We start from the raw sequence: 27,836 nt of genomic DNA, 5'->3' as shown, positions 1-27,836 counted from the left end.
ATTGCAATTGTCGCTATGTACATTACACAATTGTAAGTGTTTTAAATAATTAATCAATTAACAACACACATGCGTTATGGAACGTTGAAAAATCTGTTTAAAGTGTTAGCCATTTTTCGGAGTAAAGTAAGAAAATTTCTGCATTCATAAGTGCATGATCTTTTAGCCAAATAAATCCGAATTTGCAAAAAAAGAACATGGTGATTAATTTTTCGCTGTAATTAAAATACTCCAAAAATAAAAAAGGAGCTGTCTGTGTCGGGTACGAAATCTCTTTTTAAAGTTTAGTTCTTATATTTTTATCGCAATATGAAGTCAAACTAGTCCCCTCAAATGTATGGTGAAGTGGAGCTATCGTGTAATAACATTTTATCATAAAAAATAACGTGGACTGAGCAGGATTCGCACCAGGGACCAATGACTTGGTGCCCAATGAAATGCACCAAAATATGCACACATTGTGTATTGGAAATATTAACAAAAGGCACAGCTTCCACAATTCTAGATACCAGATGAAAACATTGGATTCTCATTTAGTGGTGTGTAACCTATAATACGAATTTCTCAATTACCTCCCTTATTTTCAAATGTACGATTTGGTGAGTGATCACAATATCGGTGGGAAAATACCGGAAAATGTTTGTGATTGCTGATATTCCCTCTAATAAGATCATAGTATGTGACAAAGGCACAAAGGTTTGTAAATAATTGTTTATCGAAAATATAGGTGAAATAGCAAAATCCGGACTTTTGAGATAGTCAACCCAAAGTGTTTCCTACCAATAAAACAGCACTTGACGAATATACTAATGCTCTATCGAACATGCATAAGTATTAGCTGAAATAATTCGCGTTCAGAATAAATCTGCCGAAGCAAAAATCATCAAAAGACTCTAAGGCGGCAATTTATATTGACTAGCATAAGTATCAGCTCCTGATGTTAAACCTTGTTATTAGAGGGATTTTGTTTGCATCCATATTAAGCCTCTAAATTAGTCAATATAGACGAACTCCCAGAGCCTTTGACATTATTTGCTGTGACTGATATCGGCATCCATATCAGTGTGTTTTTTTTGCCAAAAATTACAGCCAATATTCGGCGGCTTCCCAATTTCAAAAATAGAAGTCTTTTCCCAAAAATCTGACAGAAATTTCCCAAAAAATGACCAAATTTTCCCAATAAAGTCAATAAGATTACAGTGTCATTTAGCGATAATTTTGTAGAGCTTGTAGAGTTCCGGACAACAACTGACTTACGTATTGTTCGCGAATGTAGCCGAATACGATTTTAAGATACTATCCACACATCTTTCTCTATATTGGGAAGGATACCGACGATAGTCGGTGTATCCCGATTGAACACTACAGTTTTAACACATGTCCAAGATGGCGGCAAGCAGACGAGAAATTTGCGATGAGCGTCGAAAATGATAAATAACATTCAAATTCACAACGGATATCATATGATTATAGGGGAATAATTTAATGCGTGTGTCAATTAATGCAAAATACTACGCTTTAGATAAAAACAACAAATATGTATTGGATAATCAAATCTGCACAGTGAATGTGCGTCACGGAAACCAGTGTTGGAAAATTGGAGTTCAGACTTCAGTGTATTCAAAAAGTTTAAGCATTTTAGATGAGTATCATTCGAAAATGGAAAGAGACAAACATGATTTGATTTATTTGTTAGTGGATCTGTGTATAATCAGATTCATATGCATATTCTGCTTTATTATGTTTGTCATGCTGTACAGTTTACTGAAATAGCATTGAACTGAGAATTATGTCAAGTGCAAGATATTGAAAGGTAAACAAATTAAATATATTATTTTAACTTCATTTAATACATCATTAACACACCAAGAACACTAAAGCGTGTTTTTTATATTTGTTAATGTTTTCACCATATGATATTTGATTTAAAAAACAGCTCCAGATAAGGGTTTGTGAAATTCTTAACATTACTACCAGATTTTCAAAAAGATTTCTTAATTCTGAAATTTTATTCTTAACGTTACTACTAAGTTTTGGAAAATAATTCTTAACTTTTCTAAATGACCTAAAAATAAATAATGATGGTTATTTTCATGCAAAAAATCAAAATAAACATACTAGCAACTTTATTTATACGAGTTCAACAGTGTCTATTCAGTATTATACAATTTTATTTTTCAAATACCTTCATATGCCCAAACTGTGCTTAGATTGCATGACTTTGATTAATTTTTTTACATATTTCACAATTAAAATGGGTCTCCCATTCAATCTTTTCAACGATTAGCCACGGGAAATGTCCCTTCCACTCGTTCAAGGTTTTTTTTGTTAAGTTTGGACTCGTCGTGTCGCGTTTTTTTAGCTTGTCCGACTGTGTCAGCAGCTGAACATACAACATCGTATAAGATATTTTCTATAATGTCTTTCTTAACCTTAACTTCGGCTCACTTTGTGTACACTATGTTAAAAGCGTGTTTTTGCAGGCTTTGCAGTTTTTTAGGACGCTCTTTGGGCGCCGCCATTGTTTTTTGACAGATAGACTGTACACGCCGCTTTTATTGGAAAAAATGCGCTTTGTTAAACAAACCCGATAACCATTCTATGATAAGCACCAAAAAGATCTTTAATATGCGAAAAGAACTCAATAAAAATCGATACGAACCGATGTAAAAATAATATTCATAACTTGATTTTGCAATTCTAAATGGTACGACAAGATTTTAAAATAAATACGTAATGGACTTGAAAATAACATTCAAATTCACAACTATGTTGATCATAGTGATGATGATGATGATGATGATGATGATGATGATGATGATGATGATGATGATGATAGTGTTAATGATGATAGTGTTGATGATGATGTTGATGATGATGTTGATGATGATGATAAGTTTAATGATCATGAAGTTTGGGATTATTGTTATTATCATTAGTATATCATTATTTTTATTATAATTATTATTAATAAAATAGTTGTTAATCTTAGTATTATAACACAAACATGTATTATCATTTTAAGCAGTAGTATAGTTATCATTTTGATAATTGATTTATTATTAAAATTAATTCAGTTTTTATTAATTTAATTACTTTAATCATTTGCTGTATTTTATGCAAGTAGTAAAATACATGTGTTTTTCGGCGTAAGCTGCATAAGCCAGCTTTTCACCTTAGCCTGACCTTTGTAAGTGTCCAATAAAATTCCAATAAAATTTCCCGCGGCTAGGTACAAATGAATACACTTTATTTATTCCATTGGCTGATTTGAGTATACCACCAGAACATTGGAAACATATCCGCGTCTTTGTAACACTGTTTTACTGTATGAAACAATTTTATCTCGAATGAAAAGGCTTTATAGATAGAACAGTTTTACACTCAATTCTCGACATCAATACAGTTTGTGCGTACACCTTTTATTTTCAGAGTATTACCAGCGCAAGAGCGTTTATACTTAAAAGGCTATGTTCTCATATTTAGTACTTACTTCCTTATTCCTGTTAACATGTAAAAGTATAAAGAGCAATGGAAGCGAGGCCTCACTTTAAAGCATTGCATTTCAACTCGCGAGGTATATCGGGTCAATTCGCGGACATTCAGAGTTTATATACAGGTCATCACCGGAGTTGGCGGCCAGTAAAATAATCGTTAAATAATAAAGACGCTATCCGTGAACTAGGTGACCTGGAATTTTCTTTAGACCAGGAATATGTTAAATGAAGATATTCAGCAATATAATTATGGTATGTAAATAATAGATTCTTAATGTGTTTTCAACAATACAATGATAAATATTATTGTTGATAAATTTAACAATAATTATTCGTCCATATTGCCTAATGTACTAAAGTGATATTATGAGCATGTAACAGTTTATAGGTGTCTATCGCAACCGTTGATTATTTTTGATGTTTCTACTTCATATACACTTATATTAATTAATGCAGCATCATCATACTAAAACAATATACCAGAAAGAGAAAAATAATGCATTTGAATATCAACCGTACTTTCGTTTGACAACTGATCATGCGTTTACGAGTTGAACCTAAATTTAGTTTTAGTGCAGATTTGTTCATACGACACAAAGACACGAAATTGTTTTACGGATCATTTCAGCTTACAGGACTGGGTGGGTCACGTAAGAATATCGAATATAAAATATATTTTTATAAACAACTGGTAGCAAGGTGAGTTGCAGATAATTAATCAGTAACCACATTTTAACTAACTATTTTGACCTGTTAATTCTTTTCAGCTCAATTCAACAGTGCAAAATGCCCATAATATCACTTTAAGCATTAGCACGATGATAATTGATACTGTTAATAATCGAATCAAATAGCAATGCCCGACAAACCACTAAAACAGGTTTGTTCGAAGAACGCGCCTATAAATACGGATACTTCTCGTGTGGCCGGTTGACTCATATGTTTAAATTTCACTTCCATTCTTCTTTTGGTTTTCTGTTTTGTATCTATAGGTTTATGACCAGCAATATGTTATAATGTAAAATAAGCCGCGAAAACTCCCCGTAACATCCCGTACTGCGTGTGATGCAGCTAAGAACTGCACAGAAAAAGACATTCGCTATCCTTGATCTCATTCATTAAACTATTTACGCCGTATATCTTTTTTAAAGATATTTCTTGTTATAATTATTATACTTGTCAATATGCTATATTAATGACATTTTTTATACAATTAATGATCTCATTATTATTATTTATATTTATTATTTGTATTATTATTATTGTTAGTAATTATTATTATTATTATTATTACATGTATCTAGTTTTTCATAATTAGTTTATGATTAATTATCTCATTATAAGAATATTTATATTTTCATTATCATTATTACTGTTACAGTGAATTTTACATGCATGTGTTTCTGGCGCTAATAAGCATCACAGCCGTTTTAACGTCATTTCCTGTTTATTTGTTTTTTTACGTCATTTTATAATTGTTTTTGTTGAGAAACAGAAAGAAAATGTAGTTAATTTGTTAAAACAAACTTTGAAAAAGCCTATTTAGGCGAAATATATCAGAAAAGAGTGGAATTTGTTCTGTGTAAAAATATAATATTTTTCACAAACATATACCGATAATGTTATGATAAGTCTTAAATAATTATATTTTCAAAAACAAAGTTGTGTTCGAAAAATATGCCTTTGAAGTATTTCATTATACATGCTTCATTATTAATATTATTCAAATAATTATGTTTGAAAAGCATGTGTGCATTGCAAACTTTCTTTTATTTTACCAATATCAAATGGTGACTATTCATTCATGAATCAATGCATTTTCAACTTTTAGAGCTGGATGGGAGATGAACTAAATGTTAAGATCTAAAAAAATATTAATTTTTTTAAACCTTCATTTGTGAATGTTTAGGTACCTTTTGGGAAAACATGTACTTTTTTCCATTGGGAATTTGGCCATATACTGGCCCAAAATTTGATTGAAAAAAAAACACTGACTTGTGAAAATAATCCATTCAAAAGATGTTGGACCTCTGATAAAACTGGCAGGCCACGTGTCTGGTAAAAATGAATGTGAAAAAAATTAGTTTTGTTACAAAATTGCATACCTGGCAGATATATCAACTGTTTTGTTTTTAATTTACTCTCATTTGGCAAATGTTGATAAAATGTTATAAATCAATGTTAATATAGAATGAGAATGAAATATTTGGTTTGGTTGGTAGAATCACATAATGTGAACTGGTTTCAGACTTTTGACATTGTAGTTCTTTTGTGATTGTGAAGAAAACTGTTTTTCATACAAAGGTTGTCATAAGCATGTAATGCTTTATTCACTTATATATTTTTAACAAATGATACAAAAAGTATCTCAATTTGGTTACTATTAACAAATTTCATTGTTATAATGAGAGTGAAAGACTGTAAAAAAAAACTTGTATTTGTTTAAAAGAACAAGGTATTGTGAAAACTGGTAAAATCCTATAAAATTCAAAAAAGTTCATATCCTTTTGATTTTTTTTAGCCGGATTTTTTTCGAAAAAATCTCGGCTTATAGATTGATGTTGTCGGGCGGGCGGGGGGGGCGGGCGGGCGGCGTGCTCGAAAATGTTAAAGTTCTTATTTCATGGTATAACTTTGGTATGCTTGGACCTAGAGTCTTCAAACTTGACATGAAGGTTGGCCAGGATTAACAGATGACCACTGGTCATTTCAAGGTCATTCATTTGAAGGTCAAGGTCACTGTGACCTTCAATATAAAAAATGTTAAAGTTGTTATAACTTTGGTATGCTTGGACCTAGAGTCTTGAAACTTGACATGAAGGTTGGCCATAACTAGTTAGTAACCACTGGTCATTTCAAGGTCATTCATTTGAAGGTCAAGGTCACTGTGACCTTGAATGTAAAAATGTTAAAGTTCTTATTTCATGGTATAACTTTGGTATGCTTGGACCTAGAGTCTTCAAACTTGACATGAAGGTTGGCCAGGATTAACAGATGACCACTGGTCATTTCAAGGTCATTCATTTGAAGGTGAAGGTCACTGTGACCTTCAATATAAAAATGTTAAAGTTGTTATAACTTTGGTATGCTTGGACCTAGAGTCTTGAAACTTGACATGAAGGTTGGCCAGAACTAGTAAGTAACCACTGGACATTTCAAGGTCATTCATTTGAAGGTCAAGGTCACTGTGACCTTGAATGTAAAAATGTTAAAGTTGTTATAACTTTGGTATGCTTGGACCTAGAGTCTTGAAACTTGACATGAAGGTTGGCCAGAACTAGTAAGTAACCACTGGACATTTCAAGGTCATTCATTTGAAGGTCAAGGTCACTGTGACCTTGAATGTAAAAATGTTAAAGTTCTTATTTCATGTTATAACTTTGGTATGCTTGTACCTAGAGTCTTCAAACTTGAAATAAAGATTGGCCAGTACTAGAAGATGACCACTGGTCATTTCAATGTCATTCATTTGAAGGTCAAGGTCACTGTGACCTTAAATGTTAAAATGTTAAAATTGTTATAACTTTGGTATGCTTGGACATAGAGTCTTCAAACTTGACCTTGAAAACCTTAAACTCATATTTATGTGTCCAATCTATCTGCTAGAACTGGTGTGATAGAAACCTTTTGGAGTGATCATAAGGCTGTCTGGATTTCTGTGTAGGTATGTGAAAGCAAAACAATAAATAGTATTATTTCATCTAAGTTTATTTTCTTACATTTGATAATGAAATTGATGGAAACTTCAAACAATATGTTACTAATTTGCTAATAAAAAAATTGAGATCAAACTTTCCTAATTGTCAATTCAAGTTCATATTTGTGACCTTAAATGTTATTGTTGTTCATGTATATGCATGCATTCAAAACATAACACAAGGTTTGCTCATGCCTTGAAAAGTACTTACATTTCATTTTGACCTTTGAACAATATTTCAGTAATTTAAGTATTGCATTGACAAAAACACGAAAGGTACTTTCCTGTCATTTAAATAAAAAATCCGGCTTCAATGCGGTCATCTCCGACCGCGGAACTCTTGTTTATAATTAAAATGGGTTTGTTAACAAATCACTTTATGTTGTGATATATATACCCTACAGTGACATTTTTGAAGTAATGTGACTGTTCTGTTTTAAACCATGTAATTTTTACACAAATCTGACGTAGTCATTGTAATTGTGTTGGATTTGTGTCATTTCGACACAACTTTGTTTTAGTTTTTAACAGGATTATTGTTCAACCTTGCCCTTTCTAAATCAGGCCAATGGTATTGACCGGGTATTCCTTATTTAAAAAAAAATTATGAGTCCACCATTTACATTCTTCAGTTTTTTAATATATTCATATTTTATGGCAGTTTTTATTTAAAAGAAAGGTCGAGGCTGTCCAGTAACCCAGGTATGTTGAATGCATTGCACCCCCTCCCTTCCCCCTTGACACCCCACCCTTTCCCCTTCAAACTCGAAGAGCCATGTCGGACTGGAGTGCACAGTGCAGGGCCTTATACCTTGCAAAACCCTTATTAAGCCCTATCCAGGGTAATATCAATTCTTTGGTGTTATGGTAAATTTTCTTATTATTGCTGTTTTTCCATCATAGCAAATTTTGTTCCTTGTATTTCCTTAATTCTTGTTAAAATTGCTATTTTATATAGCAAATTTCCTTATTTTTGTGTTAAATTGCTATTTTTTATAGCAGATAAGGTACTTTTGTACTATTTTCTCTCTTTTTATCCCCTATATTTAAATAATATTGGTTGGATAAGAGCTTTTTGTGGGTTTTTCACTGCATTGAGGTATTATTTGGTCTTTTTACCAATTTTATATCACACTGTTTTAATTAACCTTAAATTGTTTATCTACTGTGCACTCCCTCTGGTCCAGGGGAAACAACTGTCGTAGACTCCACCTCCACAATTACCTCCCTTAGACCAACCTAGTGGTAATGCCCCTGCTGGTTAATCCCCCACTCACACCAGCCTACACTTACAAATCTCTCCTTCTTCTAATTCTCCAGGGTGGCAATTTGTATTTTATATAAATAAATGCATTTAGCACTGTACATAATGTAAATTATCTACTTTTATGTATAAATTTATCTGTTCTGTCTTATTTTTAACTGTAAAGTTCATTGTTTTACTTATAATTTTTATGTGGCCCTATGAAGGTGACTGTTTGACGACACGTAAGACATTACCCTTATTATCTCCGCCGAAAAAAAATTCAGAGGGGATATAGTCATTGGTCCTGTCCGTCTGTCCGTCCGTCTGTCAGTCCGGCTGAAACTTTGTCCGGAGCATAACTCCAAATCTGTTCAATGGATTTACTTTAAACTTAGAATATAAACAGATGGCAACTAGGAGAAGTGCAGTGAACAAGAACCATAACTCTATCTACCTTATTTTTTTAATTATCTCCCCTTTTATATAACTTTAAAGTAAATTTTTGCCCGGAGCATAACTCTAAATATACTGAAGGGATTTACTTGAAACTTGAAATATAAACAGATGGCAACTAGGAGAAGTGCAGTGACCAAGAACCACAACTCTATCTACCTTAGTTTTTTAATTATCTCCCCTTTTATATGATTTTAAAGTAAATTTTTGTCCGAAGTATAACTCTAAATCTACTGAAGGGATTTACTTAAAACTTAGAATATAAACAGATGGCAACTAGGAAAAGTGCAGTGACCAAGAACCACAACTCTATCTACCTTAGTTTTTTAATTATCTCCCCTTTTATATAATTTTAAAGTATTTTTTTTTTCCCGGAGCATAACTCTATATCTACTGAAGGGATTTACTTAAAACTTGAAATATAAACATATGGCAACTAGGAGAAGTGCAGTAACCAAGAACCATAACTCTATATACCTAAGTTTTTGAATAATCTCCCCTTTTATATAATTTTAAAGTTAATTTTTGTCCGGAGAATAACTCTAAATCTACTGAAGGGATTTACTTGAAACTTAAAATATAAACAGATGGCAAGTAAGAAAAGTGCAGTGACTAAGAACCATAACTCTTTCTACCTTAGCTTTTGAATTATCTCCCCTTTTATATAACTTTAAAGTAAATTTTGTCCGGAGCATAACTCTAAATCTACTAAAGGGATTTACTTGAAACTTGAAATATAAACATATGGCAACTAGGAGAAGTGCAGTGACCAAGAACCATAACTCTATCTACCTTAGTTTTTGAATTATCTTCCCTTTTATATAATTTTAAATTAAATGTTTGTCCAGAGCATAACTCTAAATCTACTGGGATTTACTTGAAACTTCAAACTTAAACAGATGGCAAGTAGGAGAAGTGCAGTGACTAGGAACCATAACTCTATCTACCTTAGTGTTTGAATTATATCTCTTTATTTAATTTCAAAGTTAATATTTGTCCGGAGCATAATGAATTCTCTTCTTTTATTTGTTTTTACAAATATTCTACTCTCTAAAACAAATGTTGTCATACAAGCAAACACATTAGGGCGGGGATTTGGCACTACTGTGACAAGCTGTTGTTTTGTAAGGGTTATTACTATTATCCCTTTTTAATATTGTCTTAACGCCACTCTGGGGGTCGTCTCTTCTTCATAGCCCAATTCTCATGAGGTTCCAAACAGACAGGGTCTCATGTTAGAGCATTACGGCTATATTCCCTGTCTGCAAGTGTCCAGCATTGAACCACGCATATTAATATTTATAGATCGACCTTGACATTGTATGCTGAAATTGTAAACATTACTTTCGTTTTCTGAAATCTATATTTTGTGATTAACAACTTACGTCTGGTGGATAATAAAAAAAAACATTGCCCAAGCACACTGCTCAACATAAAAACTCTGCGTTAAAAAGCCGAAAACGGCCATATGGTCAGCCCGATTATACTGGGCTGTACCATTTATAATATAAGATACTTTGCAGTGTGTACGCAATACACATTAATTGGACAACGCCGCGCCTAACGCTGTTAAAAAGCGAAATTTTTATTGGCTGACTGCATTTTAAAAACATGGCTCTGATTGGTCGGATTTCCTAACTTGCAGTAGCAAGTAGGTCAATCCGTTTTGAGATACAACAATTTGCACAAAGAACGACGTTGACATTAAGTTTGCTATTTATAAATGTAAACAATGTAGCATTTCATTAGAAAATATATAGAACAAGAAAATGGTATTTGGATCATCTGGGACCAGAAACTAGGTCACTAGGTCAAATCATAGAAAAACCTTGTGTAGGCAATAGAGGTCACAGTTTTCATCTGATTTAAATGAGTCAGGTGAGCGATTCAGGGCCATCATGGCCCTCTTGTTTATCATTTTGACCAACCCTTAACACTTATTGTCAAAAGCATATCTTCATCTAGAAACAATGGACTTTTTATAAATAGGCAGCAGATAGAATCATTACATTTTGAAGAAAAAAAGTTTTTTTCCTGAATACAACTTGTTCAGCCATCGATAATATGTCAAAGCGCTTTCAAGAGATTATCTAAATTGCGCGAAGAAGCGCGTGGTTCGGTACCAGGAAAGGTCAATATCACACTTAAATATCAATGGTCACACATGGCTTGGAGAAAATCTTCAATAATCATGGATGAAGTTTCAAATAACTATGTAGAAAATCTACCAACACTTTGTCAGTCAGTCACACTTTTCTGGATCCTGCGATAACTTTTTAAGTTCTTAATATTTGTTCATGAAACTTGAAACATGGATAGATGGCAATATGGACATTATGCACGTCATTTCATTGTGTTCCTACGTCAAAACTTCTGGTTGCTATGGCAACAAATAGACTAAAAATGCTGCTGAAAATGGTGGTTTTCTGGAGCCTGCGATTAATTTAAAAGTTCTTAATATTTTTTCATGAAACTTGAAACATGGATAGATGGCAATATGGACATTACGCACGTCATTTCATTTTGTTCCTACGTCAAAAATTCTGGTTGCTATGGCAACAAAACAAACAAAAAAATTCCGACAATGGTGGAATTTCTTACAATGATGGAGCCGGTAGGGGACTATATTGCTTGGCAATAGTCTTGTTATATTAGTAAGAGTACTGTACGTATTATACACATATGTTTTTATTAAACAGCTCCCGATCATTTTTATTTACAATAATTATTTATTTCATGTTATTTAAGATTATTATGTTGCTAAGCATATTCTATACCGTTTTATGTATTATTTTATAATATGAAAGATTAAACATTATTCGTTCCATTTGGGTAACAAATCCTTTATGTTTACAGTTGACATTGTACTCAGAGACTGCCATAATAAGCTACAGTTACGTCGCACAAGATCATTCATGGAACCTCTATTGCCTTACACAATGTGGAAAGCTGTACAAGTGTGATAGCGAAATTATATTGCCAACTATGACGTAAGTTTCGTTTCTAAATGTGTACAATTTTTAATGATTTTAATGGAAACTGATTTTGTAAACAAATCTTACCTATCATGTTTTGAATAGACGCATATTGTTATATTTTTGACGCGGTGTATGGATGCATAATTAAACATATTTTTAAGTTGCTCATGCATTATATTCATTTTTTTGTCAGGATTCACTGACATAAATAATGTATCTACAAATGTATGTTTGCGTCTGTGATTGAGTCTGCATTATTTCTCCTGAACCTCTGTATACATTTTCAAATTCCTGAAACATGTATTTATATGGATATAATGATATATTGGGACCTGGATTCAGACTTTACAAGACGCCTTTGAACAGATTTGTGTTAATGTGAACGTTTTGTTTTATATCCTTGTTTAGAATCAACAACACCATTGACCAATCTACTCGCTCTATTTTCGCTGATTTACTTGATGGAGAAGAGGAAGAAATATCACTGAAATTGGCTTCTGATACAGTCTACATTTTAAAGGAATCTGACGTGATACTGCAACAAAACCAGCAATGTCACTGTGTCTGTGTATTTGAAGGAAGTATTATAATTGCGGTAGAAACAGAGGGTATTGTCACAATGTTTTTGTATCAGGAGATAAATGGTTTAGTCAAAGAAAATATTTTTAAAACAATTGTCTTTGGAAAAATACGTTATTCATCTTTGGAGACCGACACATCATTTGGAATTGACGATCAGGCGATTCAAATGTATATTGTGACAACAGAACATTCAAGGAAACTACCAAACAGTGTCTCCTCAAGTGTGTTATGCATTAATAACACGCTATTTCAGCAATTATTTGGAAGTGAAATAGCGCTTTTACGGTCCCCAGTTCTCCTAATATGTTTACCAAGTGGACATGTCTCTTACGTCGCACTTTATCAATTTGAAAGAGCTGAAGTAGGAGATTCAATATTGAGCAATACCCGTACAGCCAATTCCACTTGTGTGGGGTTTTGTGAGATGTCATTTGGTGTTCCCTTTTTGCTTCCTATTGAATATAGTAATTTAACAACAACTTCTGAACATGGACAGCAGTCTTCGGACCACTCACCTTGTTTATTGGTCCTGGATCGATCTGGAAGCGCCCTTCTGTTCACACCAGATGATACCAGCACTCTGCCCGTGATGTCAAAGTCTATGGTTGATGGGCCGATCAAAGCTGTTTGTAGTGTGGCCGACAAGGTGTATGTTTCAACTGGACGCAATCTTCTGGAATATACGTTTAACATCATGAATGGAGAAGAAAAGGCCATTGTTCCTGCGCTTAGAATTACTAAAGTCTTGGAGTACAGAAATGTTATACACATCAACAAGGAAGTAAAAGAGGGATTTTTTACTGTTTCAGGTTAGTTTATGTTAGTATATGTGATGCAATTTTTACATTAATATTCTTCATTTTTGTATGAAAGTTTTTTGTTTTGTTTTTATGAAAAAGACATTTAACAATTAAAACTGCGTTATGTATGTATGAGGTGAGTTAATCTTACCTGTTTATTGTCTTAAACCATTCCTGTATAAATAGTATGGTGAACTGTAATTAAACGTTTATGTCAGATAAATAACATTGTGAGACTGTCTGGAATTCTTTTCGTTATGAAATACACCAGAAACAAGAAGCTTACTGTGTTACTATAAAAGAAAATTTAAAATATTATATTTATTTTTTGTATGTGAAACATAAGAGAATGTAATCAGGAAAGTAAACACGGACGAAAGAAACGTTGTAAAATACCCGATAATCAGAAACTGAGTTGACTAATGTTAAACAGGATAATTATCAACTTTAAACTTTATGCTTAGATAGACCTAAAAATGCAATTAGTGCATAAAAGCCATTATTATTGCTTCCATATATATATATGTGTGTATTTAAGAGTAATTTCCCATTAATCATTCGTTTGTATATAATTTCTTCCGGAAAGTTTCTCAAAAAATTAAAAGATGTCTCAACTTTAATCTGAAAAGGTAGACAAATGGCATCATATGGTAGTGCAGTAAACAACAACCATCAATCAGTCTAGCTTCTATAGTTGAGTTATTACCTCTTTTCGAGTGTTAAAGTTATTGTTTTGTCTGACATATCTTAAAACTACTTTTCGAAACAAATTTAAATGGATTTCATATGTTTAAAGATTTAAACGCATGAAAGTGTATTGCACAAGAGCCATTCCTCTTACTAACGTATTTTGACAGCGGTATGCTGAGAGTATTTTATGCATGATAATTACAGCTCTAGTTATTCCAAATGCATATAAATTTGATAAAATTATTGTTATTGATTTGTTGTTATCGGATTACAGACGCACCACCTGTTTTGCATCTTTTGATGTCAAATTGTGAAATACAAGAAATTACAACCGAAAGCAAAAATGGCGTGGGGTGTTTAAGAGGTGAATCAATAGGAGACTATATTAAAGAGATGGACGAAGAAGCGTTAAAAACAAAGAGAATCACCAGTCAACGTTTGTTAAGAACTAATGCTTTACATCAGTTAAATGTTTCAGCACATATGTTTGCCATGAATGAAAACGATGACAATGAACTTAACCTGGGCTTTCATTTAACAAATGTAAACTGCAAGAACAGCAGCACTGGGAATGCTGTTACTGTCTCTGTAACGATAAGAAATGCTACTTCTGTGACATTAAATCGTGAATGGTTGTTAAGATTATCTGTTCTACCGCTTAGCTCAAGCGGGACTGAACAACCAGACTTCGACGTCAGCTCGTATGTTGTTCCTCTTTCTGGTGGATGGCAAGCAGAACAAAGTGTCACAGTTGAGATGACCATAGACAAATCATTTGCTTATCAAGGCTTTGTGCTTGCAGGAAAACTGTGTTTAGCTTGTGATTTGTCTGAGGACGAGATAAGTAGAGGTAAATTATCAAGCACGTCGCCAACCTTAAGCGTTCCAGCGTTTATGGAGGAGATTAATGTAGTGCACTTCTTGATAAACAAGGACCAATATGAAGAGTTTCTGAAGACAAGCGAATGTACTGAACACAGTTTACACAGAATAAACCTCTACCGATGTAAAACAGGTTAGTAATATCACACGTATACATATACTATGTATATGTGAATCCACTGTTTGGTGTGGATTTCATGTTCGTTAAGACATTTTTTGTTTTTCTCGAACTTTTTTAGTTTTGCGATGTAGGTATCATTAGGTTAAGTCATCTGTATGTGCAAGTAGTGATACTTTCGTTGTTGTTAGAAAAATTGTTGAGGCGTGGGTGAAAAGTTAATAAATATCTAGGGATGGATGTAAATAGCTCGCAAATATTAAGATGAAACTGACCTATATGCATTTCAAAATTTAATATGTTATGATGCGAATGCATGTACAAATTCTGTGAATAGCCGCTAGTTTAATCTATTGAAGATAATACCACACCAGTAATGTTAGTATGCATCATATGCGAGTATATTATGCAGTAATTTTAATTATATCGTTGTAAAGTATACTAGTAAGTACGATGCATCCTGAGTTTAAAACGGGTACGGTACAGTACTAATATGACAAAAAAGAGATTTGCTCATGTGTACTGACTATAAATAAATAGGTTAAATTTTCAAACTAAGTTCCGATGGGGGTTTATTGAGTCAATCGGTCGTTTGGTCATACTGTGGGTCGGACGATTTGCCCGCATGAAATGTTTCCAATTAGCAGACTAATCGCATAAATGAAAAGCGTTTCAATATAAAGATCACAAATAGAATTACCATGAAGTGTAGATATGTAAACACTTTCTTCTCACTTCTTTATATTGTGTAATATAATGTATACATTTCTTCGGGTTTTGCCTTTGAAAAAAGCAAAAGCTGTCAAAGCGGTGAAAGGGTATTCGAAAAGAAAGTGACACAACTATACAGCGCCCTCACACTACTTTGGGGGAAGGGGTCCGCAGCCCTTAGGAGGGGGAATTTTCGCGGCGTTTCCCTTTTTGGGGGATTTTTTTACTTACTCTCTCATTATTACATTTGTACATGTTTGCACTATATTCATTGCATTTTTATAATTTAGTATACTTTTCAGGTGGGGGACTGCCGCCAAATTTCGGCGGCAGATTTAATAGATTGAGGGCCCTGCTATATTTAATGTTTTTAAAATTATACTAGTAGTGATTGATACTAAAGGTCGTTTGCTTTCTCTAAGATAGCTGACGAGACACTGTCACATGTGTATGATATCAAAAATAAATAAGAATCCCTGTTGATTGCGTTTGTGTTTAGTATTTTAATTGGGAACCAAATAAACTTATTTTGTTACAAACATGGTCGTGTAATTATACAAAAGTATGAGCTTTTTATTGATAAATGGAAAAACGTGTATCACTTACACATAAGCATCCATTCACCAATCAAAAGACATATCTTCAGATACCTTAATGCTTTTATGTGCAAAAGAAAACATCAAACTATTATAAATAATTGTTAAGTGATAACATATTAAACCATAAATGACCGTTACAAATGCAGTTATAACCAGTTGCAATTAGCAATAGATCCCCGATAAATTATCACAATCATTAGACATGTGAGTAGTGTGTCTATAGAGGTATGACGGCATGGTTGTATTGCCAGAAAAGCGGATGTTGGTTTCAGTGTCCTATTACGAGTTTGAATTAAGGGACAACGTGTTGAGACAAAATGCTGTATTCCGATAAATGTAAGCTTTTCAATAAAACAAAGCTTCAAGACATTAATACGCACATTTCTTAACTTAACTCAAAATATCCTTTGCGTACTGTACGTTATTGCATGTAAAACATCAAGAGAAAAATACTAAAATGAAAACCCTCTCTCAATTCTTATATTTAAAAAGTGTCAGAAGTAAATCGTAGGATGTTGTTTTAGCCGCAGTATTTGAACGTATAAGACTGCATGGTTACTATATACCATAATTGAGTATTATTATTGTGCATCATGTTTTCCTTCTGTTGTAGATTCTAAATATCGAGTTTCAAGTGATACAGATACAGTTATGACAGTGCTGTACAAAAAGAACACTGGAAAACTAACAGGTAATCAATAATTCCATCGTTCAAGTAGCTATACAGTGTTGATTCATGATATAAAATGCACAATATTTAACGCTAGTCCATTGTTCCAAGAGTATGTAGTCAGTCTTCACATAGCTTAATGCTAGTCTTTCTATTGATAAAACATTGTAAATTGATATTGTAAGGCATATTGAAATAAAGTATTCACATAATTCTTCTCATGTCGTGATTAATACCAGGTCAATTATATTCACGAATTGGTGAGCTGTTGCTGCAAGATGGAAAGGACGTGCACTTGGTAACAGTTTTTGGAGATCACATCGCTTTATCGCAGACATCAAAAAGGGATGAAGACCTTAAAGAAGTAACCATTCGAGGCATACATAATGCTGTGATCGCAGTCAGCAATGCATTGGCAAGATGTAATCAGGTTTGTTCTTGCTATATCATACTTAAAAAAGTACTATGACTGGTAAATATATTGTTTTTGTAAGCTTATTTATACTAATTACAAAATTTGTATAAAGATTAATTTGTTACAAAGATTAACTTTCTCGTTATTGTGAGAAACAAAAATAAAGAAAGACTTCGGTAAATAACTTTTTTCTGTTTTCCTCATCAGGGTCCGCTTATTCGAGATGAAAAACATGTTAAAAAGGTCTTGGATATTTTAAAGGTATTTATATTTCTTCATTTTATCAAATAGCGTTGTTATTGGGTTGAAAGGTTTTTAAAAAAGGCATTAATTATTAAAATGCGGTAACAATTTTAGTGTTTTCGTTTGCTCAGGCATAAAAATACTTAATTATATTGTTTCCTTTTTGTTTTTTAAACGTGTTATAAACCATGACATAAAAATAACTTATTGTAACAACTGTAAATACGTTTATTTAAAATAGCAATACTTCAAATAACAATGGATCTTACTCTATTGAAAATAGTGTATCGAATTAAGTGTAAAATAGAATACTTCATAAATGTAATAAACTATTGTGTGATGCAACGATTAATTGTTGAAATTAACAATTGATCCAAAACAATAAAACCGAACAGAAACTCAGCACAAATTGGGGCATTTATTTTTTTGTCATCAAATTATGGGAAGCGGACAACGACAGCGGGCTAGGCATGGCATTGTAATGCGCTTGGGGGGTTAGAGGGTTAGGGTAAGGGTTAGGATTAGGTTTTGGGGTCGGGTTTTGGTTAGGGTTAGCCTTAACCCATTCCTTAACCCTAACCCGACCCCAAACAATCACCCTAACCTAACCATATCCCAGGGTTATCTCCCCTCTACCATGCCTCGCTCGTTGTAATTGTCCTCTTCCCTCAAATTATTTATTTCAGGACACTAGACAACTTTGCGACAAGGCCAGGCAGTCAAAAACTTTGGAGTGTTTTAATAAGACAGCTGAAGCTTTTCAACGTTTGCGAAACGTACATATTTAATTTTACGAGAATAAATGAACGGCCACAAATAAAATGCATCATTTATCACGCGAACATTTAAATGGTGTCGTAGTGAAAAGTGTCTGTACTGTTCCATTTTGTGGAAAACTGTTAATGAAGGCATGCTTTAAAAGTTTGGTGAAGAAGAAAAGTCGTACCATTGTTGTGAAAATGTTACGTAAAATACAATTTGCGTTACGCATTTGATAAATAAAAATTCTTGTTGCTTGAAATGAAGAATAACAATTTATTTGTTTTGGTTCTTTTGATAATATTTAAAAAAAATAAAACACACTTATTTTACACTCGTTGAACAATTATTGCATTTTATTGTTTTAAGAGCCAAATCATATTTTTACACGAAATCAATTAACCATATCATTTATCAGCAAAATTACACTTGTTTGTAGTTATAAAACGATGTGCGTGTAATGTAAAAAATGCGCTCTGTGTTTTACTATACTCACAAATCATATACTATCATCTAAACACTGTTATACAATTTAAGACATGTTTATTGCAGATTGACATGCTGAATTAGTTGTTTTTTCATAATGATCAAACTTATTTATTGTCACTTCTGCTGAATATTGGATAACCTGTATGAACAACACATATTTAGGAATAGCAAATTGATGGTCATAATAGCAAGTGTGGTTCTCATTATACTCTACTATCAACCACACAATTTTTTTGAAAATGTTATGACTTTTTACTGTTTTTTTAAAAAGTGAAACAAAATCATGCCATCCTTTTTTAGAAAAATATGCTCCAGGAAATGATGTTCTCATATTGAAAAAAGATAATTGTCATTTATTTTATTTATAGCGTTTTTAATTCTTTTTAACGTTTTTGTCGGCTTTTATGAGCAAAAGAAAATTAAGTATGTGATAGTTATAAAAACAATTACACAAAAAAACAAAGAAAAATATACAGAAGTCCTATCGAAAAATGTAAATAAGGACACATTCAACGAAAATAAATATATTTATTCAAAGTCAATTATTGGCATGTAGAAAAATTTAAGGTTGTTTTAGCTCACCAAAATTGTCTACATACATAAATTAAAACAATACCAACCAATTACGAACTTTCACCATGATATAAAAAATATGCAGGTGATATATACAGAAGTAAGATTTGAAAATTTAAGAATACGTTCTGCCAAATATTGCTCCTAGTACAAAATACGTCTTAAAATGACCTTAAACTGAAACTATATAAATCCAGTAATATCTTTCTAAATATGGCTAAACACATTTACATTCAGATTTAATCTTAAACATTCCGAAAGGACAAGATTATCTCCGTTACCACCAAAGATCCATATTTAATGGGAAAAGAATTTCTGCGTGCGATTGATAAAGTTGAATATTTTGTTCATTCGATTGAATAAACGAAGAAACGACGCAAAACCTCGACACTATGCTTTCGATAAAGTCTTCGAGATATTAAAAAATGGATCTTGTTGAAGAAAGACAAGCTTACAGAATTGTTAAACGGTTATAAATTAGACGAGAATGTATATGAGATTGTATAATGATTTATAAAAAAAGAATTTGATGTGTGGGATTAGGAACAAAATCGTGCAAGAATGTGTTTAAATAGATAAGCATTTGGATGACGATTTTCTTGCAATAGTTGTGTTAAAGGAAATAAATTTGCAGATACTCAATAGGAAGCAGTTGTAAATTAGTAAACGCAAAATCAGTATACGACTAGCCAAGATCTACATCAAAGTTAAATTTATTAAACAGACAGACACTCACAAAAGGAAAAACACATCGGGGCACCAAGCAAACCAACACACCATACAACTGAAAAAAACAACGTTTGGCCTTAACAGCGGCAAAATTGGAAGGAAAAGACAAAGGAAATAAAACAAATATACATTTTATAATAGATAATCATATACGCTGACACAATTATTTTTAAGATTCCCCATTTATATCAGGTAAACAGTCCTAAACACCATATCATTTGTTTTTCCACAGTATTCCGCATCATTATATTAAAGGGACCGTCAACCGCGATTGACGAAAAAGGAAAACATCTAAAATACCGTATTTCTTACCATTATTAATTTATATAGATTACGATATCACGACTAGTATATTACATTGCTTGAAAAAAGTTCATATTTTCAGTATATTCGGTAATAAAATGTCGCGATGTGAAATCGAAAGCTCATCGCGAAAATAGGTGACATAACTATATACAAACTAAAAATAACGCAAGTAGATTGATCATTTTATATTTTAAATATAGACAATTCACTACGCATGCACAATTTGCATTCCTGGGTTCACGTGACGATAATGATCAAACTACTTGCGTTATTTATAGTTAACTGGTACCTGGTACATGTACCCAGTAAAATTTATTACCGAATATACTGAAAATATGAAAACATACCTACTTTTTTCAAGTAATGTAATGTATGAGTTGTGATATTTCAATCAATATAAACTAATAATTGTAAACAAATACGGAACTTTTCTTTTTTCTTCAATCGCGGTTGACGGTCCCTTTAAAGGAAGTTACCACAAAAAGACGCTCTTGACCGCTGTTGATAGGTGAAAATGGTTTTTGGAGCACAACATACTGACAGTTGGCCGCTATAAGCAGGTTAGCGTTTTAACCAAATGAAATATATAATTATTTACGTCGGGGAATATAGGCTGACCGCTATGGGCAGGTTACCGATGTTTTCAGATGACTGTTGAGACAGGTTGGACGGTATATACAAAATTGATAATGTTAAATTCATTCGTAGAGCCGGAAACGACAGAAACGCTTCTTTTTATAACAAAACAACTTGGATTTAAGAAGTCTTGCACACGGAATTCAACACTTCAAAATCACAGTTATTTCCATTTTGAATCAATTTTGCAATCAAAACGAACACATTAAGAAAGTAGAATGCAATAACAAACCGCAAGCAGATGTACAACAAAATAGTTAAATTATTTAAAATCATACTAAAAGAAAAACACAACGTCAAATTAGGAAAGCTGAGACGGCCAGAAAAATACATGTGATAATACACAATTTATTATTGTAATCTTTGCAGATGTATGGATGTTTACAAGGTTCAGCTTTCGGGTATCTTGAGAAGAATATTTATTTTAGATTACTTATTAAAATAGTGTTTTTATTCAAGAATTTGGCGATAGAGTTTAAGCATGGAACACTCAAATATGTGTTTTTTCTTTTTGAAATCCATGGAAAAGTTTAAAGTTTTCATTTTGCCAATATGTGAACATATTCCGTTACGTTTCAGGCAACATCATTCACAAAATTTCAAACGTTTTGGCACATGATATTTTTTGTTTGGACTTGTTAAGTATCTGGCCCATTTATGTTTTGTCTTGGGTAACAATGTACATCTGTGTAAGAATTTAAATCCTTGACATAACCGCTCCTTTTTTGGCGTAGCTGTCTAACCCAGCTTTTCACCTAAGCTGACATTTGAAAGAGGCAAATCAATTTGAATATGAAATTTCGCGCCGGTATGCCTGAAACTTTTCGAAGTATAAATCGTGCAATCTACAAACAATTTTCACATTTACATGAATATAATACAATCGACTTTTTTGGGAAGTTATGAAAAGTGATACTTCAGTTTGTTTAGCAACGCTGTTTACTATGTGTTCAGCATGATTCAATTTTATCTCTAATGATAAGGTTTGAGAGATAGAACAGTTTCACACTCATATCTTGATATCAAAACAGTTTGTGTGTGTCCCTTTATGTTAAGAAGATTGTCAGCGCCAGAGCGTGTGTACTTAAAGGATGTGTTCTCATGTTTAGTAATTGCTACGATTTTGCGTTAGATTAACTCGTATATATTTTAGATCATATAAGTAGTGTTTTTCCATAACAGCCTTGTCTGCGATAATACTTTATGCGCATGTTAACGTAAAGTAAGCGGACACGAAAAAAAGGCTCTAGCTTTTATCTTTGAAGTTTGACATTGACCTTAGGCGAACAAACCCAATCCCTCTGCACAGGATCTGACACAACCGAACAGTGTAGCCATAAGAGCCAATGTCATTAACAATCCTTCACAGATATGGTGCGGATACGACACATGAGCTCCTACGATTCACATTTAACGACCTTAACCTTGGGTCAGCGTGCCTTACTCATGCCTTCTGCACATCATTCTAAAGTACTGATAATTATAGCCAAGTGTCATGACAATCCTTCAAATTTGATATAATTCTGGAACATATACGGCATCGGAAGCACAAACCCTTTTACCTTGCAGTATTACACTGGCCTTACGCCAGAATGACTCTAGTATTCAAGAATATCAAAACATGTTTCAAACTCTTTTAAGATCTTAAATCAAACAAGGAAAATCAAGAACACAAACGTCGATTCATAAAGTTGACGAGTGCATACCAACCTTTACATTGCGGATTGCCAAACCAATTAAAAACTGAGGATATTTAGGATAAATTGATCAATAATCTCATTGAACTTTAAAGATAAACTCGTACATTCATTTTATGAAGTCATATTAAGTAATTATTAAACGTTCATTAATAAATAACATTTCTTTGTGTTAAAATTAAATATTATGTTAAAGCATTGCCTTAAATAAATAATATGCTTAATTTGACAGACAAAGAAAACTGAATTATTGTGGTACATTTTACGCTTCGTACTTTTGATTTCAACCATTAAAATATTCTCTATTCGTGCTAAATTTTAATGGTAAATGCATAGACACACAACTAATATACAACCAGCACAGGTTATTCTATTGGACGAATGTGATCTAGTTTGAAATAGCGAAATATTTTCATAAAACATGTTTAAAAACGAAGACCTTTCTCACACCTTAAATTGCATACTTTACATTCCATATTTCGTAACTTAACTATCCGGGATTTTAACTGCGAGTCATCGAAATGTTCTGGAAAGTTATTAATGAACATAAATGGAGAAATTAAACCATGGAGTATTGTTTCATTATTTATCATTGTTATATGGCATTTAACGCACAAGAAATGCTCAAAGTGAAATCACATTTTGTGCAGAGTATTAATTGTCTGACATGATTGGAATTTCAAATATCTCCGCAAAATTGACAAGCATTATAAGACGGTGTGTCTCATCACATGCAATGACTAGGTTATAAGGTTCAATGTTGCCACATGAATTCAATATAAAAGTAAAATATAATAATCTATATCCTACTGTTATGCATTGAGTGTATGTTTTTCCCACATGGGTTTTTTGTCAAGTAATGTGCCAGAAATGACATATATTTTATGACGTTTTGTCAGTCTTAACATTCATTTTTATTGGCGGTGATTATACTCCAAGGACAAAGGATCGCAAAATAGTGCTTAATTTGGTGGTTGATATACTTTACAAGCTTAGTTTATTAGAATGGCGCACTCACGATCGATGTCTTAAAGTTAAAATGCCACAAATAATTAATATTTTGAAACTTTTTTCAAATCTTTACCTAAATGGCTCTGAAATAGCGCGTTTTGTTACAGAATCGTCGTTCATTTTTACATTAGAAAGCAAAGTTTCGTAATGGAAGAGCCATCTAACATACACTTGCTTTATATTTTATATAATCTCTTACGAAAGCGAACACTATAGTTTTATATAACCTCTATTTGTCCTAATTCATTCAAACCCATGGAATTAACGTCATTCATACAATACTTAAAGGATTTATACCCTGCCTTTATCTACATCCTTTCTTCGGCCACATATCTTAAAATACTCCTCCACTCGCTTTTAAGTTCTTGAATTATACATAACTGCGGGCTAACAGTCTTCAGATTAAGTTTTCACGCTACATATGTACATGGCTTTCGCCATTTTTGAGCACTCTTAGAGCACGACACAGACAGCGAATGTAAGCATGATAGCAGCTATTTCATTACCGTCAAATAGCCCAATGAAATCAGCTTGAATAAATGCGTTTGCATCTTAAATAAGCGACTGTTTGCGTAAATTATTATGTCAACACCACCAAGATAACAGCATACATTAGCAATTTAGCACGTTAAGTCACAAGTGTTGCTACTAGCAAACGTTCTCTTGGCTAACACGCTAATGATACGAGCGACAGAATAACTGGCGAATATGGTTTTCGTATTTGGTCTCCACAGAAAGACTATGATAGTATGAATGACGTAACACTCAAATCCGTGTATGAAGGCCATCACCTTCAATTTATATTTACGTTAATAATCAATTTTTTGTTCAAAGGGTATTCACATCAATAATATACATATTCTTATTTCGCATTAATCTCGTAGAACAGAAAATGTAATATAAATCTATTCGCATTCCAATTTATTTCAATGCCATCAAGGTTCATATTTTAATATTGTGTTTAAAGTATTTTATCACAAACTCGTATATAAAGGTAAACTCATTATATTGCATTCAGAATTAGTTTTGATTCTAATGTATGACAGTTCATACAGTGCAATTCAACTTCTACGGTATAAAAAGGGTGATATACTGCATGCCATTTGCAATACACTGTTAGGCCAAACAAAAAATAGTCTTGGTTCAGGGAACATGGCCAGAAAAATGTAGGGGGGTAGGTAGGTTTTTTAATTCTTTTTATTATTAATATTTTTACCAGTGGACTGATTTCAGGGTGAAAAAGGGTCAGTTATTGCACCCATGATTGTTTAAACACTGACCATATGATTAACATTGCACATGTGGTGTTAGGTCGTTGCATAATATTCATCATTTCATCATTCCTAGCTCTTCATGCACCTTTTTCCTTTTAATCACCATCTGTACTAATGCTAACCTGCGCACAGAATTAACAAAAGAGAACACGTCATGTATTCATTTTTCATCCATAAATACAATATTTGTTATATTCATAAAGGTATTACATTTATCACATATTCAAATGATTGTTTTGTAGTACATATTTGGCTTTTGTGAATTCTGTCAGTAACATGTGTACATGGTGACATGGTAAGAGGATTCACAGAGACCCATGTAAGGCATTAGCTTAGGTCTTGCTGTACTTCAAAACAGTGCACTGAGTATGTATAAAAACCGCGAAAATGATCGCAAAGTAAACAGTATTAATTTAGTAGTGTAAGCAGGGATGGAAACTAACGTTTTACAATTGGTTGCCCACACGGGCAACCATTTCTAGTATTTTGGTTGCCCAGCTTAAGATTAACGAGTCCAGTACGATGAACATGTAGGGTCGTGTGTATATAAGAAGTTCTTAAAATAAAATAAAAGATAAGTAAACAACAACATTGCTTAATTTACAAACTTTCTGTGTATTATGTCATAATATAAGTCTGCGTTAAATCGTTTCATTGGCTTTGATAAATGAATTTTATTAAACTAATTATTAACTCACAGTCGCCATTTTCATTAAATGTTTACATGCACTTAGTCCAAAGAATTAGACGTAATATGTCATGTAAATCGACCTCATATTAAAAGGAGTAAAATGCACTGAATTGTTTCAAGCTTAAAAAGCAAGTTGCCCAGCCGGACTACTAACTTTTGAATTTGAGTTGCTCAGGTCAACATGTACTGGCCCGGGCTCACGGGCAACCACTAATTTCCATCCCTGGTAAGGCCGAATTTGGAAGTCACTGTTGAACTTCAGAAAAGTCACGGATGTACAAAAGAGAGATATGTGCATTGTGCTAAAAATAGATTTTTATTTTCTGAAGTTGAGATGCGCTAAATTTTGACTTATTTTGAAGTAAGTTTATGAATTTATTCCAATCGGTGTTAGACATCCGATATGTTATCATCGATGATTTCGTCTTGAACATTGTCCTGTTTTAATAAGCAGTGATTAGAATAGAATCTACCAAAATGCAAACGTCCGGGTAATGTAAACACTGACGGACAATTTAGTACTTCAATTCCGGTGTTAACCATGTTACATCGACTTTTAGCACATGTTTTGGTATGAATCTATTACTTGGGAACCGAATTGTGTTGAGATGAAATTTATTTTTTGTGGTCACAATTTGCGATGTTTATCGCCAACAGTAGAGACGTGAACGCCGCAATGTTTATAAAGCGTAAACGAATGGATCTGTCGTTATCGGATACAATGCCCTATAGGTAAAACTCGTACCATACCGTACCGGCGAAAAACATCGCCATTGGATTTTTTTCCGAGGACCAAAAAAATCGTTAGGGTCGGGGGCAAAAAAAAGGGTCGGTCGGGTTCCCTGAACCAAGACTATTTTTTTTACCTTAAATGCCACGCGTCATTTAAGTAAACGTAGTATTATACTTGCTTTAGAAATTGTTACCTGGTTATATCATTGTGAACCTATATCGTTATTCAAATCCAATATGGGGTTACTCTATTGACATAAACTTTTTGTTATGAGGAAATATTTTAGTACAAGATCATTAATCACTAAACCTAGCTCTACATTTGCATTGTTCTTTTATCAAACAATCATACTAAAGGCTTCAAAAACCAAATATTTATCAGTTTGATCGAATTAACCCGTATATGTTATGAACACTTGAACAAAAATAAACTAAACATGTGAGCCAAACCTAAGAAGTATCATATCGCGATTGTATTTTGTTAAATTATTAACGAATTATGATTGGCATTTCGCGAACTTATTAACGTCACATCGTAAAAGTACGTTCATAGGAGAACTGTTCTACAATTTAAGATTCTGAAGTCATACGAGTTAACAAAACAACAAAAGTTGTTATGAATATTTCAATGTCATTTTTTTTCTCACACATCGCAACGTTTGATGTAATATATGTATAAATAAAAGAGCATCTTCGTTCACTTCCGCATACATTGAAGGTTACGTATTTAAACTTTGCACATATATTTATCTAAATTATAAGGTGTTGTGCTCATAAACAAGTCAGCGCACGCACCGCATATATGGCTTTTTGTTCTATTTTCGATGTATTAAATGATTCATTTTAGCTTGGCGCCAATGTTTGCACACGGTAACCACAGGACTGTACCAGTGTCAATGTTAAACTTAGGAAAAATGTAAAATTAAATTACTTGATTGTCAATCGCATCAGCATTGTTTTATTGACAGTAACATATGCTATTTTGAAATATAAAGTGTTTATGCTTTCAATATAAGATAGTTTAATATATTATCAGTGATCAATCATAAAACTGTTCAGGGCGAATAGCAATTAAATACATAATATTATTTAATGTTTTACTAATTTGATATATTGCTTTGAAAGTTGAACATGGAACAATGATTTATACCTGTTATCCCATTTGTGAAAGAGTTCTTTGTAAATTTAAAGAGAAATTACAAAATCCTATTTAAATATATAACTTTCGAAATGTAACGGGTATTCACTTCAATTTAACTCCACTGTATAACTCACAAAAACATCCTTTATCCATTCCATAAAACTTGTGGGAAGAATAAATTGTAACCGCAAACATAATACCATTCTTGCATTGTTAC

General features: G+C 32.8%; 2 protein-coding genes across 4 annotated transcripts in view; one reads left to right on the top strand and one right to left on the bottom strand.

Moving 5' to 3' along the window:
• Positions 1–13,116, bottom strand: part of LOC127851748 (uncharacterized) — a 36,526-nt gene extending 23,410 nt beyond the window's left edge. For all 3 annotated transcript variants that reach the window (XM_052385613.1, XM_052385615.1, XM_052385616.1), the window contains exon 1: positions 12,969–13,116. The gene's annotated coding sequence lies outside the window, so the exon portion shown is untranslated. The remainder of the gene's footprint in view (positions 1–12,968) is intronic.
• Positions 595–18,670, top strand: LOC127851751 (uncharacterized). Its single transcript, XM_052385623.1, has 9 exons — positions 595–696; positions 7,870–7,896; positions 11,750–11,883; positions 12,280–13,262; positions 14,218–14,958; positions 16,867–16,944; positions 17,163–17,353; positions 17,546–17,599; positions 18,268–18,670. Exons 1-9 carry the CDS (start codon positions 637–639, stop codon positions 18,367–18,369), a joined length of 2,370 nt encoding a protein of 789 aa, XP_052241583.1. The 5' UTR covers positions 595–636; the 3' UTR covers positions 18,370–18,670.
• The last annotated feature ends 9,166 nt before the right edge of the window (positions 18,671–27,836 follow it).

Source organism: Dreissena polymorpha, chromosome 11 (genome assembly GCF_020536995.1).
Source record: "Dreissena polymorpha isolate Duluth1 chromosome 11, UMN_Dpol_1.0, whole genome shotgun sequence".
NCBI classification, from domain to species: domain Eukaryota; kingdom Metazoa; phylum Mollusca; class Bivalvia; order Myida; family Dreissenidae; genus Dreissena; species Dreissena polymorpha.
The sequence above is the reverse complement of the archived record's forward strand: the minus strand, read 5'-3'. Positions and strand labels throughout refer to the sequence as shown.

Excerpts from the sequence above, each read along its gene's own strand:
- LOC127851751 (XM_052385623.1), top strand. The coding sequence starts at position 637 with ATGTTTGTGATTGCTGATATTCCCTCTAATAAGATCATAGTATGTGAC. Across the intron at positions 11,884-12,279 it reads ATTATATTGCCAACTATGAC|AATCAACAACACCATTGACC; the intron begins GTAAGTTTCGTT and ends ATCCTTGTTTAG. Across the intron at positions 16,945-17,162 it reads GAACACTGGAAAACTAACAG|GTCAATTATATTCACGAATT; the intron begins GTAATCAATAAT and ends GATTAATACCAG.